The sequence below is a fragment of the Geotrypetes seraphini genome, chromosome 12 (assembly GCF_902459505.1).
Source record: "Geotrypetes seraphini chromosome 12, aGeoSer1.1, whole genome shotgun sequence".
NCBI lineage: Eukaryota > Metazoa > Chordata > Amphibia > Gymnophiona > Dermophiidae > Geotrypetes > Geotrypetes seraphini.
In genome coordinates, this window is record NC_047095.1 from 31,564,074 (window position 1) to 31,580,875 (window position 16,802).

General features: G+C 40.2%; 1 protein-coding gene across 1 annotated transcript in view; it reads right to left on the reverse strand.

Moving 5' to 3' along the window:
* LOC117346766 (vitellogenin-A2-like) overlaps positions 1-13,228 on the reverse strand; it is a 50,820-nt gene extending 37,592 nt beyond the window's left edge. Inside the window, exon 1 of the mRNA XM_033916846.1 lies at positions 13,088-13,228. Within this exon, the coding sequence (XP_033772737.1) occupies positions 13,088-13,228 (141 nt within the window). The remainder of the gene's footprint in view (positions 1-13,087) is intronic.
* Positions 13,229-16,802: the final 3,574 nt, after the last annotated feature.

Here is a 16,802-nt window from a genome sequence, read left to right on the forward strand (position 1 = left end):
GCAGAAACACAGGCCACCGTGTCTCGCAGGCTACAACAGTGAACTTGACTAGCAGGCTGGGTCTGTCTGTTTGGTAGTAATTTGCTAGTCAATATTAAAAAAAGCATTTATGATCACTTTTAAATAAATTCATTCAAATTATAAGTTTCCCCCCAACTTACCCTGTACTTAATTGCAATAACAACTAATTCCAGCAGGGGAGAGCCGACGGAGGAAGGCTGCAGTCCGGCCATCGGACCAACGGTTGGCTCGAGGGCCCGTTCAAGCTGGACTTCAGTTTTGACTGTTTTGTTTTTATTTTCACTTCTTTTTAGTTTATGATATATTTTTTTAAATCTCACTCATTGTTTTGCCACTTGTTTTGTTTTATTTTATCATTCAAATTTCATTTAAATTTCCCCAGAATTCTATTGCTTCAATGGTTCTCCCTCTGCATCTATTCCTATCTCCCCTCTTTTTAACCTTTCAAATTCCTTTAGATCATTGTAATCTTATTAGTATGTTTATTTTCTTATTTTTCTCCTCTATCTCTATTTTCTTTCTTTATTACTCTTCTAATTGTCATTTTTCCTGGTACTTTAGTTAGATTGTGAGCCTTCGGGACAGTAAGGGAATTTCTAAGTACCTATCTTACTTATAATTTTAATGCACCAATATATTCATTGTAACCCGTTCTGGGCTCTTTTGGGAGGACGGGCTAAAAAAATCAAATAAATAAATATATATGAATACAGAAAGCAAACTAATAGATATAGCAATTTAGTGTTGTAAATATTATTATAAACCTCCAATAGAAAGAATTACAGATCATATATCATACTGAAATTTTACTGTATTCTAATATAAAGAAAAAGAGAGAACAGAGAGTTCTATTATAATACTCTCCCCTTATATGACATTGAAGTCCCTTAACCTTACTATACCACCCTTCCTCGTTACATTTGTACTGTAAAGAATAGCCGATACATCATTAAATTTACCCTTTGATTTCTGAATGAAGGTTATACACATCCAGGATGGGTGGGTGGGAGGGAGGGGGGGATATGAACTTATCTGGTTATTTGATTGTAATGAGTGCTGTTTTATTTTTGCACCAATGTTGGTCAATCTGTTGCACTTTGGGGTCCTTTTATCAAGCTGTGGCAGGGGTTTAACGCGCGTAATACCGCCCGTTAAACCGCCTGCTACGCTAGCCGCTAAAGCCTGCATTGAGCAGGTGTTCATTTTTTAGACGGCCGCGGGCATGAAATGTCCGATGCGCTAACCCCGCTAGCGCAGCTTGATAAAAGGACCCCTTTGTTTTGGCTGCTAAAATTAATAAAGAATTGGGGGGGGAAAAAAAAGCATTTATGTGAATTGGCATTGAGCACTGACCACACGAGTCCTCATTAAAACTAGCATCTACATTTGGCTCAATAACTCGGTATCTTAGGCCCTCTTTTACAAAGGTGCACTAAATCAACGTGTGCGCTAACTGCTAACGCGTCCATAGATTAACATGCACGCGTTTAGCACACGATTAGTGCATCCTGATATTTATCACATGCTAAAAGGCGTAGCGCATCTTAGTAAAAGAGGGGGTTAGGATCTGTACAGTTGGAGGCAGTGGTGTAGTAAGGGTGAGAGGCGCCTGGGGTGATGGACTCTCCCCCGTCATCTTCTCTGGCCGCCCCTCCCCCCCCCCACTGGGCGCATGGGGTGATGGACCCTCCCCCTCCTTCCCTGCCTCCTCCCCACTGCCATACTTGCGCCCTTTCCCTTCCTGTACCTCTTCAGCGTTCCCGGTGCGAGCAGCAGCATCGCCCGCTTGCTGCCCGCGTCAGCTCTCCCTCTGATATCACTTCCTAAGTGCGGATCCAGGAAGTGACTTCAGAGGTAGAGCTGATGCTGGCGTGACAGCAGGTTTAGGGGGTTGCTGCTCGCGCTGGGAATGTGACAGAGGTACGGGGAAGGCGGAGGGGGGTAGGCGAGGAAGAACTGGGGGGTAGAGAGGAGGATGGGTGCCAGCATCCCCACCAAGACGGTGCCGGAGGTGGACCCCCCCTTTACTACGCCCCTGGTAGGGTCATTCTAGAAGCTGAATCCAAATTTATGCACATAGAGGGCAGTTTTATAACTAAATTCATTTAAATAGGTATCTAGAGGGTGTCTGATAAGGAGCCCGTTTCTTAAGGGAGAATAGGTGGTTACTTTCCTGTATAGAATTCTAGTGTAAAACACAGCCAGATGTGCAGAGTGTTGACAAAGGATCCAACATCATTTAATCCTTTATTTAAACAATGCTTTGATATGGAGGAAAAGACCTCAGACATCTATGGTGGGCTAAAAGGCACTCACCCCAATATTTGAATATCTTTCACTGGTCAAAAAAACTCTCCAATTTTAAATTTTAATACCCAAACTATAGTGCGATTTTTGACTATCATACTGTGTGAATGTCAGAGGAAATGTACAAAAATGCTTAACTTAAAACTCAAACGTCAGAGAGAGCTTGAGAATATCACCCCCCCCCCCCCCCAATAGTACACATTTGCAAAATCACACTGATTGTAATTCTAGTGGAGTGGTTTACTGTATTAAATGTCCCTGTGGTAAATTGTACATAGGGCAAACAACACCAGATTAAAAAGCGGACAATAGAACATCTCAGCACTATACGTACCCATAAGATGGAAGCGCCTCTCTCATCCCACTGGTTGGAATATCATCATAATCTGGAAGATCTTAAATTTGCTGTGCACCTTAGGTGGTATCCATTAGGAGGGGCAATTTAGCAAACTTATTAATGTTTAAAGAACAGAAAATCATTTATGAATGGAATATGGTAGCCTCTATGGGATTAAACCAAGAGATTGAGTGGCCAATAGGATGACAGCAATGTTCCCACACGTCATTACATAGTGGATGTGTTTGACCTCTGTGAAGTTTCTGAAAGACCAATCAGCTAAGTCCAATTAATTGATTTGGCATTTCACACCAGTTTCCTGTGAGAAGACTGTATGGAGAGTCACCGTGTAAGTGATTTATCTGAACATTTACATTGTGTTGCGAGAAGCTCAATTAATTATGACAAAATTTTTTCTTATAGTTTAGTATTGATTTGAATTTTCTATGGTTTTATGTACACCATAGGCTGAGTACGGCCTTACTGAAACATTACACATTCATTCCTCTTGATGAAGATGCTTGAAACTCAGCCAGAGTCGAGGAGTGTTGAATTATATCTACAGGACACTTGTATTACATGGATTATTTTATGGGAGAGTTTTTAGTTTAGTTTGAAGTTGCATGAAAGGTGTTTGGATCACACCTCCTTTAGACGTTTGAAATTGAGGAACCTTGAGATATTGATTTCCTATTCATTGGGATCAACTCACAAATATCTCTACCAGCTCACAGATAAGTGGTTTTGATTGTTAACAATGTGTTGCTGGATTGATACAATGCTTTGATATATAATAGCCTAATGCTCACTATATATGAAGTCTAAGACAAATATCTCTTGAAAAACGATGGAAACTAGGGAAGTTCTATACCATAAACCCCATTTAGAGAATAAGTTACTAACTAAGTTAACCGGATGAATGGAGAACAGAGTGCTGCTATGATGGTTCTCCTTTCCATTGGTCTTCATTTCAAATCTGGTGTGTGTGAGGATGCTGAGCACACTCATCACATTATATTATATTATATCACATTATAGTTATTTATTTTATTTAGTGTAGTTAAGCACTTGTATTGAGTAGAATTAGCAATGGGGAACCCACACGGGATAGATCTATTCTGGACTTAGTGCTTACAAATGGGGAAAGTGTTTCTGAAGTTCCAGTGGGTGATCATTTGGCATCTAGGGATCATAGAATGGTGAGGTTCAATAGTAAAATGAAGGATGAGAGGACGTACTCAAATTTGGAGGTTTTAAATTTCAAAAGAACTAACTTTGGCAAAATGGGGGAATACATCAAGGAGGAGTTAGTTGGATGGGAACAGCTGAATCAAATAGAAAAGCAGTGGGCGAAATTGAAATGAGCTATTCTGAAGGCAACAAATCTTTATGTTAAGAAACTACATAAAGTTAAAAAGAATAGAAGGCCATTTTGGTTCTCAAATGCAGTAACTGAAAAGGTGAGAGAAAAAAGTTATCCTTCATAAGTTACAAGATGTCGCAGAAAGAAAAAGATAGACAAAAATATGTGGAAAAGCTATGAGAAGCGGGAAAAGCTGTCAGAAAAGCAATGATGCAAATGGTAGAAATGATAGTTGATATGTTAAAATTGGAGGACAAAACTTTTTTTTAGATATGTAAGTGATAGGAAGAAGTGTCAACATGGCAAAGTGAGGCTCAAGGGTGAAGGGGACAAATATGCAGAAACCGATAAGGATAAGGCTTAACTGCTTAATAATTATTTCTGTCCTGTGTTCACAGATGAAAGACCGGGGATAGAACCACAGAAAACAAATGCAAATGGGAATAGATGTGTAGTAGATTTGGAAAAATTCGAATAAGACTGTGTTTATGAGGAGCTAGCTAAATTAAAAAAAACAAAGCGATGGAGCCTGACGGGATATATTCAAGGTATGCAAGGAACTCAGAAATGTTTTGGTGGCTCCATTATCTCATCTTTTCAATGCTTCCTTAAATTCTTGTGTGGTCCCAGAGGACTGGAGAAGGGCGATTGTGGTCCCTCTGCACAAGAGCGGAAGTAAGGAGGAGGTTGGGAAGTATAGGTCAGATAGTCTGACCTCGGTAGTAAGTAAACTAATGGAAATGCTTCTTAAGTGGAGCATAGTGAGATTTCTAGAATTGAACAGACTACAGGAAGCATGGTTTTACAAGAGGCAGGTCTTGTCAGACAAATCTGATTGATTTCTTTGACTGGTGACCAAACAGTTGGATACGAGAGGGGCGCTATATGTAGTGTACTTGGACTTTAGCAAAGACTTTTGACACAATGCTGCATAAGAGGTTGATAAATAAACTGAATGCATGTGGTATGGACCCTAAATTGATAAACTGGATTAAAAGCTGGTTTAGTGGAAAGAGACATAGGGTAGTGGTAAATGGAGTTTGCTCAGAAGAAAAGGATGTTGTTAGTGGAGTGTCACAGGGATCTGTCCTTGCGCCATCTCTATTTAACATCTTTGTGAGTGATATTGAAGAAGGACTGTCTGGCAAAATTTGTCTGTTTGTGGATGATACCAACCTATGGAAAAAGGTAGATACCTCGGAGGGTGTGGATCACATAAGGTGTTATCTGGTGAAGCTTGAAGAATGGTCAAGCAATTGGCAACTAAGATTTAATGCTAAAAAAATGCAGGGCCCTACACTTGGGCTGCAAAAATCCAGGAGAATGGTATAGTATTGGAGGGGAGAAACTTGTGTGCGGAAGAATAGTGGGTCTTGGGGGTGATTGTGTCTGATGATCTCAAGGTGGCAAAATATCTAGAAAAGGTGATGTCAAAGCCAAGAAGATGCTTGGGTGCATAAGGAAAGGAATGGCCAGTAGGAAAAGGGAGGTGATAATGCCATTGTATAAGTCATTGGTGAGTCATTTGGAATACTATGTGCAATTTTGAAGACCGCACCTTCAAAAAGATATAAATAAAATGGAGTCAAACCAGAGGGCTACTAAAAAATTTGTCATAAATCGTATGGAGACAGACTTAGAGAACTTAATATGTACACTCTGATGGAAAGACAGGAGAGAGGGGATATGATAGAGACGTTTAAATATCTCTGTGGAGTTAATGTACAGGAGGTGAGTCTTTTTCAAATGTGTTGAAGTGTTGCATGATGTTGGTTTTCTTAAAAAAAATTTTAAAAATCCACAAATTGATTAGGGGTGCTAGGCCGCTCTGTGGATACAGGAAAAAAGAAAAAAAGAGATGCTACACCTGTTAGGGGCTCTTATATCTGCAATGTTGCAACAGCACAGAATTATCATGTGGCAACACAGTAGGACAGGGGAGGATGGGAATAGGGTAAGCAGTCAGGAGAAGAAGGTATTGTTAGCATCTTGGAGGCCTGTGTTTATAAAGCAGGAAAAACTATCAGAGGTACATGGCTTTAATAGGGAGATGAAGTATTTTTTGAATTTGTGCATGTTTTCCACCAAAATATTATTTCCAAACAGTTGTGAAATATTGTCTTTGATTCGTGCATGTATCAGCATCCCTTAATGCATACAAAAACAAATTTAAATAATTAATTAATTTGAGCCGACAAACTACCTGTCAAAGGAAATTATACAAAAAACAATTTTAATGCAGGTTATACTAACTTGGTTTCCCTCCCTTCACGGCACCCTTGGCTTTCTCTGTCCTCCACATTAAACATGCAAATAACACCTATGATGAAATGCTAACTGAAATTTGGGAAGCTAATACATTTGGCAGCACAGTGATAATGGGAGATTTCAATGACCCAATACTGACTCAATAAATGCCAAGTTTCTACTAAACTGCTTTATAAACAAGTTGGTCCAGGAATTATCTAGAAAAGGGGGAGCTATTTTAAACCTATACCTTATGGGAAATACAATTGGAAATTGATCCTAATAAATAAAACGGGGAAGAAAAGCCCCCCAGAAGCACAAGTTGGATGTATAGCACCGATAAGGCAGCCTAAGAGGAATTTGGAAATAAGCTTGCTGCACATGCCAAACTCATAATAAGTAACGAAATTTGTGCACTTGGACTTTGGCAAAGCTTTTGACACAGTGCCGCATAGGAGATTGGTAAATAAACTGAATGCATAAAGTGGCAATCCATTGAAAATTGGTTAAGTGGAAGGAGACAAAGGGTAGTGATAAAATGGAATTTTCGCAGAGAATAAGGATATTGTTAGTGGAATGCCGCAAGGATCTGTCCTTGGGCCGGCTCTCTTTAGCATCTTGGTGAGTGATATTGCGAAAGGAGTGTCTGGCAAAGTTTTGTAACTGGGTAGAAACTCTATGAGCGTTGGAGCAGCACAGAGCATTCAGCGCGCCGGCTGGCGCTAAAAACCTCTGCGCGGTTTTGTAAAAGGGGGGCAGGTTAGAACAACAGAAAATCCATTTGTTAAGTTTGCAGTAGACATATGGGCTAAAGAGATGAAAAGGATTTTGAGGGAAGCAAAGTATAAAATGAATGTCAATTTATAATAATGTGGAGTTTAAGCCAAAAGGGATGTATAGCAAGTTTTCAAGCTTCAGGTTTTATTAAAATTTTGATGTATCACAATATCATAAATTCAAAGCGATTTACAATTAAAAACAGGGTCTCATTTATTAACTACGACAAACACAAACATTACGGTCTTATATATAGGGGAAGTGGGGAGAACTACAATAAGCACACTAAAGTAAACAAGAAAGGTAAGTTCAAAGGGAGGGAAAAATTTTTTTAAGTATAATAAAAGGTAAAAAGGAAATTAAAAGGTTTTGTTTTGTTTAATTTCTCAGAACCTAAGACAAAGGAAACGCAAGTTTCTGCAATGAACGGGGTCAAAAGAGAATCCGACGATTAGGTCTCAAAGGCATCCTTATACAACCAGCATTTTAACAGGTTAGGGAATGAGGGATAAGAGGATTTTTCCAGAATATGGCACTTGGTTCATACTAGGGGGTGACCAAGGAATTCTGAAGAACTACAAGAGCAATTTGAGCTACCACAAAGGGACTTTCCATATTATTGGCACACAAGACATCACGTAGGATAAGAAATAAGTTTGAAAGGTACCGAGGCAAAGGGTAGGGTTACCATATGGCTCCAGAAAAAGGAGGGCGGAGTGAGACATCCGGGTTTTACTTCCATTGCTTGTAGTGGCAGTAAAAGCCGGATGTTTCAATCCGTCCTCCTTTTTCTGGAGTCATATAGTAACCCGAGCTATACAGAGTAGAATGGGTACACGTGGATCGATTTTTCGCTCCGTCAAAAATTACAAAGACTAGGGGACACTTGATGAAATTACACGGAAATACTTTTAAAACCAATAGGAGGAAATTTTTTTTCGCTCAGAGAATAGTTAAGCTCTGGAACGCGTTGTCAGAGGATGTGGTAAGAGCGGATAGCGTAGCTGGTTTTAGGAAAGGTTTGGACAAGTTCCTGGAGGAAAAGTCCATAGTCTGTTATTGAGAAAGACATGGGGGAAGCCACTGCTTGCCCTGTATTGGTAGCATGGAATATTGTTACACCTTGGTCTGACCCAGTAGGCTATTCTTATGTTCTTAGAAGGCATATCGGTATCTTATGCTTAGGAAATCACCTAATTATTACACTGAAAGAGAAAGTAGAATGATTCCTAATTCAAATTCTTTGGAAATAAAGAATAGCAGCTTTTAGGAAATCCAGCTCTCAAATTTAACTTGATTGTGATTTATTAACCACCTTAGGGCCCCTTTTACATTTGCCGCAAGGTAGTGAGTCCCATGCGGCAAATGCGACACAATTCGTTTCATTCCTATGAGCTGTGTCACATTTGCCTTGCTGGCACTCACTACCACAGCTTTGTACAAGCAGCCCGTAATGAAGAGATTCACCCAAACTGTGAACAACAGGTATACCTTGATGAAAACATCTTATATTGTGTTGACAGCATAAAACAGTAAAATAATCAAACGTTAAGGTAAAACACAATTAAAACAATGAGGCACAATACATTACTGCTTCTTAAGATATTATTCTATGCTTTTCAAATGTGTTGCCACATATTTTGTGTTAAAGTATTCACTTCAGGCCTGTGCCACGTTTTCCTGTCTCTTTGTACAAAGATTAGAAATTTAACCTGAAGCCACATGCCCGGTCAAAATGACCAGAACAAGGTTATCGCAACCTTTAATAAACCTAGAACCTGCCAAGAAACCCATGATTAAGGACAGCAAACAAAATAACAAATCTAAATTAAATGATTTGTAAGAGAGAATTGAAGATACATACACTGGCTTTTACTAAACCGAGGTAGAAGTTTCTACTGTGGGCCAGCGAGGGAAATGCTCTGATGCTTTGCTCACAGACGAAACCTCTACCGTGGTTTAGTAAAAGGAGCCCATGGACTTTTTGGGAATCACTTATAAACATGAACAAGTAATAGCATACTGAAAATATACTTACTCCGTTCATAATTAAAACCGTATAAGCAGTCCCGTGTCTTTTTTTTTTTTTTACTTATTTCATAGAATATTTATTTAAATTAAATTCCAATGTTAAATGTAAACTTAGGGCCCCTTTTACAAAGTCACGGTAGATGCATCGAAGCCCATTCAATCCCTATGGGCTTTGGTGTATTTACTGTGGTGGCATTGTAAACGGGGCACCTAGAGGGGTCAGTATTCAAATAGCAGCTATACATCTTAATCCATATTAAATATATAACTGCTTTCTTAAAATATAGAGAGTGACTTTATAGCAGGGTACCTTGTTTAAAAGGGTAAGGAAGCATCTACTAAGGTACGATCTTATAAAGACACACAGACACATACTGTATGTGTTTTTATACAATACTAGTATAATGTATACAGCAGAAACTGTTCCTGCCAATCCAATCTAATCAGCTTCTTTGACTGGGTTACAAGGAAACTGGATATGGGGAAGTCTCTGGACGTCGTGCACTTGGACTTCAGCAAAGCTTTTGATAGCGTCCCGCACCGCAGATTGTTGAGCAAGATGACATCGATGGTATTGGGAGCAACATTGACGACATGGGTCAATGACTGGTTAAGCGGTAGACTCCAGAGGGTAGTGGTTAACGGTACCCCCTCCAATATATCGGAGGTGACCAGTGGAGTGCCACAGGGCTCGGTCTTGGGACCGATCCTTTTCAACATATACATAAGAGACCTGACTCAAGGGCTTCAAGGTAAAATAACATTATTCGCCGATGACACCAAACTATGCAACGTAGTAGGTAACAGCGCTTTGCCCAACAGTATGGAGCAGGACCTGCTCTTATTGGAACATTGGTCCTCGACTTGGCAGCTAGGCTTCAATGCTATAAAATGTAAGGTCATGCACCTTGGCAGCTGAAACCCATGCAGAACTTATATTCTAAATGGTGAGACCTTAGCTAGGACTAGGGCAGAACGTGATTTGGGAGTGATCATTAGTGAAGACATGAAAACTGCCAATCAAGTGGAGAAAGCTGCATCCAAGGCTAGACAAATGGTGGGATGCATCCATAGAGGTTTCGTCAGCCGGAGGCCCGAAGTCATAATGCCCCTGTACAGATCCATGGTGAGATCTCATCTTGAATATTGTGTTCAATTCTGGAGACCACATTATCAAAAAGATGTGCGGAGAATCGAGTCGGTTCAACGAATGACCACCAGGATGGTCTCGGGACTCAAGAACCTCCCATATAAGGAAAGACTGAATAAACTGCAGCTATACATGCTCGAGGAACGTAGAGAGAGGGGGGACATGATTGAGATGTTTAAATATATCACTGGCCGCATCGAGGTGGAAGACGATATCTTCTTTCTTAAAGGACCTTCGACCACAAGAGGTCATCCGCTGAAAATCAAAGGCGGGCAATTTCATGGCGATGCCAGGAAGTATTTCTTCACCGAAAGGGTGGTCGATCATTGGACCATTGCAGTGGAAGTTCATTCGACCATTGGAATGAACTTCCACTGCAGGTGATTAACGCCAGAAGCGTGCTCGATTTCAAAAAGAAATGGGATATGCATGTGGGATCTCTAGCAGGGTGAAATCTGGGGGTGGGTCATTCTGCCATCTTATTCTATGTTTCTATCTTGCTGACGCAGACAGTTAACGCATTCTTGCAAAGTGGTGCAAATGTCCACGCCCAGATTACTCAAGTATATAATAGTGAGTTTTCTGATGTAAATGTACGAGGGGGTGCTGAAAAGTTCCCAGCCCATCCAAGAAGCGAATGACACGGATATGGTTCAATCAGTGATCTGAAACAATGTCAAAAACAGAGAATTTTGCTTCTGCAAATGAAATAATATAATGAAATAAGATAACATTCTTCAGCTTTAGTGGCGAAATAATGCTAGTTGGGCTGAGAACTTTTCAGCACCCCTGTTGCATGCTTGTGTATTCCACTCATGTAAATAATTTTTTTTTTTCTAGGAAAGAATATACATGTCCTGTTGAAAATCGAAGTCTGTGTGTCAGTGCAAACCCCTCCCCGAGAACAGTGAAAGCACGCACACAGGTCCTCATATGCACTTTTACTCACGCACATGAAAAGGAAATTCTGTGAAAGTTCATTCCTTTAGGAAGAGCACTTCTTTATCTGTAAATAGCTGGTATATAGAAAGGTTCAATTGATAAATGGCAGTATACTGTGCTTTTCTACTCTTTTTCAGTTGAAAAAGTGGCGGGAAGGCCTGTGGCAGAGACAGTTTGGGAGCTTAGCTCCTGATGTCACTGTGAGGGGGGCAAGTCCTTATATGAACTGGTAATGATGATGTCACAATAGGGACTTCATGTTAAGCAGTGGAAAATTGGTTTCTGATGGGCAGGAATGCATGAAGTCCCTATTGTGACATCATCATTACCAGTTCATATAAGGACTTGCCCCCCTCACAGTGACATCAGGAGCTAAGCTAAGCTCCCATCATCAACAAGTATCACTTTAAAATCTACACCAAAGTGCTTATTTTTAAAAGAGATGCCAGTTTCAGAATCTCAACTTGAGCTGATAAGTAATTTTACTAAAATGTGCTAAAAAGTAGCTAATGCTATCGTCAGTGTGGATCTTTCCCGTATGCCGAAGCCACCATATACTAATTTTCCTCCTTAGTGCATGAGCCCTTATGACATCTGTTTTCTAGGCGGTAAGGGCTACCATGCTAAGAACACGCTAATTGGTTGGAATGCAGCAATGTAGCTGCATTAATCAATTACACTGGTCAGCAACAACAACAACAAAAGGTTTCTTTGCTACTGAGAAGTGTTCTTAGTAAATTTAATGACGCTGATTTCAGATCTAAAATTGAAATTCAGGTTTCTGAGATACACATTACTGATTTTTTAGACAGTTTACCATATTGGCACAATATTGCGAGTATGAACTGTGTCCCACCAAACTTGTGTTAAGGAGTTTACTCTGAAAACAAACACGAAGACAATAAGGAGGTGCGTGTTTTGTTTAAGCTGGGTTGTCTTTGTTACAAAGTTACGTATGGTATTGCTCCAAACTATAAGAACATAAGAAATGGCTTCGCCGGATCAGACTCTAGGTCCATCCAGTCCGGCGACCCGCACCCGCGGATGCCAAGCTAGGTGTTCTCTGCTGAGAAACCTTGTTTACTCGTATCCCCCAATGTGATTTGCAAGAAGGTGTGCATCCAACTTGCTCTTGAATCCCAGAATGTTGGTCTCCATCATGACCTCCTCAGGGAGAGCGTTCCAAGCGTCCACCACTCGTTGTGCGAAACAGAACTTCCTAATATTTGTCCTGGGCCTTGTGCCCCTCAGTTTCAGCCCATGAGAATCACATGCATTGTTTAATTTTCCATCTGCTCAAGGTTGTAAGAGCAAGAAATCCTTGGAACATGCACTAGCATTTCATGCTGCTTTCTATGACAGGGAATTTAGGCCACTGTTGCGTAGTGCTTGCTCTTACAAGCACTTTAGAACTCAATTGAAAACTCAACTTTTTTCAAAATATTTAGTGAACTAATTTAAATCATCCCTAGGTTAAGTTATTTTTAATCTTTTGTTCACCGCATTGAACTTACGGTTTATAAGTACAATGTTATGTTATATATTTACGCCTCTCTTAACTCACACAAAAGTGATGTCAGCATGTTCAGAAGTGTTTGAGACACTTGCTTTAACACTTGTACTGTACATTTGTTTCTCTTTGCAAGAACCAACAATAGTCTCCCGTCATACTGGGATTGAACTTTCCCTGATATCTGCTTTCCATCACCTTGATATCTTGATGAAATCTTAACCCATGCTCATTGCTGACATCACCAAGATTGGGTGGGAAGAAGTCGAGGTGAGAATGTAAGAAGTGCATTTTAAGTGACATTCTGGCACCCATTAGTTGATATGCTGTCAACATGCTCTCCACAAGCTCAGCATAATTCTCTGATCTGAGATTATCAAGAAAATTCTGAACAACCAGCACCAATGCTTCCCTTGCTGCTGATTCAGCTGGGTTCAGCTTCTGTTTGAATGCATCATCAAAGATCAGTTCATGGATTTCGGGTTCAACAAAAACACCTCCTTTGATTTTGGCTTCACTTTTCTCGAAACCATTTCTGTCCATCGCCTTGACAAAAATTTTCAGCAGACCCAGTTTTATTTGAAGTGCTGGAAGATAGATTTTCTCACAATGTACTAATGGCAGATGCTTCACATTGTATCTGCCAGGTACGGATTCATCTCAGTTTGGCCCTTGTTTCTGTCTGTAGTGGTTGGCATCATCAAGACTGTTCCAAAGACACAAGAAGCATATATACAGTATTTGGTGTAACCCAGAAGAAGTGGCACAACTTTGAGATCACCACAGAAGTTCTACTGGTGATCTACATAGTGTGTAGAGTTTTAAAAGTGTCTCCATCGACTTGTACATTTCCTTCAACTCTACTGCATGAGCAACAGGAACAGATGGCTTCTGGTTTCCATTGTGTGTAAAGTACCACTTTAAGGCTTGTTGTGCTTGAATCAGAAACATGTTCATATCTCAGTTCACACATGAGACCATTAATATCAATAGAGAAACAAATGTTTACTTCTATTTGGTAAAAGGAAGCCAGGATGGTGTGACAATCATGGAAAAAAAATATATTTTGGTGTCCTGCCTTAAAAGATTCCATTGCTTTAGTCTTGAACCTAACAATTCAGCTTTCTCCTTTGACAGTGACAAGTCTCTAACCAGATCATTAAGACCTTCTTGAGTTAGCAGGTGAGGTTGTTTTTCATCCACTTCAGGTTCATACAACTCCTTTACAGCAGCAGATGCACATTCATCATCTGAACTTTTGGCAATTGTGCTGCAGATGTGGAAGGAGGAATTGGAACTGGATTCTCTGAGTCATGAGGAACGGGTTTAATTGGTGATGGGCAATCAGGATACACAATTTTTAATTTATTCCTCTTTGTGAATCCACAATTCTTGTCATGCAAAAATAATAGTCTGAGTGATGATTTTTTGGGTTAATGCCACACCATGGGTACAGCGAAAGGCATCTTCTTCCATTTCCCATTCAGCCACTGACTTCTGTGATAAGCAAATTAATGGAAACACTTTTAAAACAGAGAATGGTCAAGTTTTTGGAATCCTGTGGATTACAGGACCAGAGGCAAGATGGATTCACTACAGGTAGGTCTTGTCAGACAAATCTGATCAATTTCTTTGACTGGGTGACCAGAGAATTGGATAGAGGATGTGCGCTAGATGTGGTTTATTTAGATTTTAGCAAAGCCTTTGACAGTGTTCCACACAGATGTCTAATAAATAAACTGAGTGCCCTTAGGATAGGTCCGAAAGTGATGGGCTGGGTCAGGAACTGGTTGAGATGAAGGCGACAGAGGGTAGTGATCAATGGAGATCGCTCTGAGGAAAGAGGTGTTACCAGTGGTGTGCCTCAAGGTTCTGTTCTTGGGCCTGTTCTTTTTAACATTTTTATAAATGATATTGCTGAAGGGTTGTCGGGTAAGATTTGCCTCTTTGCAGATGATACCAAAATCTGCAATAGAATAGACACGCTGGATGGTGTGAATAACATGAAGAAAGACCTGATGAAGCTTGAAGAATAGTCTGAAATTTGGCAGCTAAAATTTAATGCAAAGAAATGCAAGGTCATGCATTTGGGCTGCAAAAACCTGAGGGAACGGTACAGTTTAGGGGGTGAAGAACTTATGTACACGATGGAAGAGCAGGACTTAGGTGTGATTGTATGTGATGATCTTAAGGTGGCCAAACAGGTTGAAAAGGTGATGGCGAAAGTTAGAAGAATGCTAGGTTGCATAGGGAGAGGTATGGCCAGTAGGAAAAGGAGGTATTGATGCCTCATTTAGAATATTGTGTACAATTCTGGAGGCCGCACCTTCAAAAAGATATAAAAAGGATGGAGTCGGTCCAGAGGAAGGCTACTAAAATGGTGTGTGGTCTTTGTGATAAGGCGTATGGGGACAGACTTAAAGATCTCAATTTATATACTTCGGAGGAAAGGCGGGAGAGGGGAGATATGATAGAGATGTTTAAATACCTATGTAATGTAATTGCACATTAGTCGAGTCTCTTTCATTTGAAAGGAAACTCTGCAATGAGAGGGCGTAGGATGAAGTTAAGAGATGATAGGCTTCGGAGTAATGTAAGGAAATACTTTTTTACAGAAAGGGTGGTAGATGCATGGAACAGTCTCCCGGAAGAGGTGATAGAAACAGAGATTGTGTCTGAATTCAAGAGGGCCAGGGATAGACACATGGGATCTCTAGGAGAGAGAAAGAAATAATGGTTATTGTGGATGGGCAGACTAGATGGGCCATTTGGCTTTTATCTGCCGTCATGTTTCTATATATTAATCCAGAATAGCAGACAGTGCAACACACATGAGGTGCCCACGCTTTATCTTGGTCATCAACTTTACAGTCAAAATAATGCTTGTATGCAATTTGAAGTCTGCTGGACAGATTCTTTCGCTGATCTTGTGCAGTAAATTGTCCACAGACATAACAGAAATTATCAGGATGGTTAACACAACCTCATCTGTTCATAATATTTATAATATCTTAGACAATAACAAACAAAATATAAAAATTCACAGGTAGAAAAAGCAGCACAATCACTTTTTAGTATAAACTTTCAAATTACTTGTTATTTGTGATCGATGAGCTCTCCTAAAATGCAATATTGTGTTACAGAAACAGTAAAATGCCAACGCTTCATGGTAGCGTTATTGACGAAAATGATATAAACACAAACCGAAGCATAACTTAAAAACAGGATGTGATAGACAAAATCAGTTTTCAGATTTAGAGTCAGCATGTGGCCCTTATTAAGGTATAGGTGACAGAACTCCAGTAGCCAAATGCTTGTTGACCTGTGTTAGCATAGATTAGAACATGCCTAATCTCCATCCCGGCCCACCCCCAGCGCTAAAAGACAAAAAAGTATTTTTTAGCACTTGGGAAGCATGCACCAACCCCCAAACTACCATAGGATGCCTGAGGGCATCCTGGGGTAGTGCTTTTTAATCTGTAAGCACGTGTTAGTACTTATAGCAATTTAGTAAAAGTAACTTCCAGGTGGCCATTTCAACTATATAGGGGAGGGGGGATATCTCTTTTGTTTATTCCTTGACTGGATGTATTGGACGGGAGGGGGGGGGGATTCATTTTGGATTGTTATTGATTGATTTTAAATGCTGATTCTGATTATTAATGTATGCATAATTTTATGCACTTTGTAGTAGCATTGAAAATTTAATAAAGATTTTTAAAAAAACAACAAATATATTTCTTAACAAAAAAATAATAATTATTATTTAGGTATATAAATACCATCTATCAAGGTTATCTAGGCCAGTGGTCCCCAACCCTGTCCTGGAGGACCACCAGGCCAATCGGGTTTTCAGGCTAGCCCTAATGAATATGCTTGCGAGAGATTTGCATATAATGGAAGTGACAGGCCTGCAAATCTTCTCCATGCATATTCATTAGGGCTAGCCTGAAAACCCAAATGGCCTGGTGCTCCTGCAGGACAGGGTTGGGGACCACTGATCTAGGCGGTTTACAATCAGGTACTCAGGCATTTCCCCTATCTGTCCCGGTGGGCTCACAATCTGTCTAATGTACCTGGGGCAAGTGTCTTGCCCACGACCTCAAGGAGCAGTGCG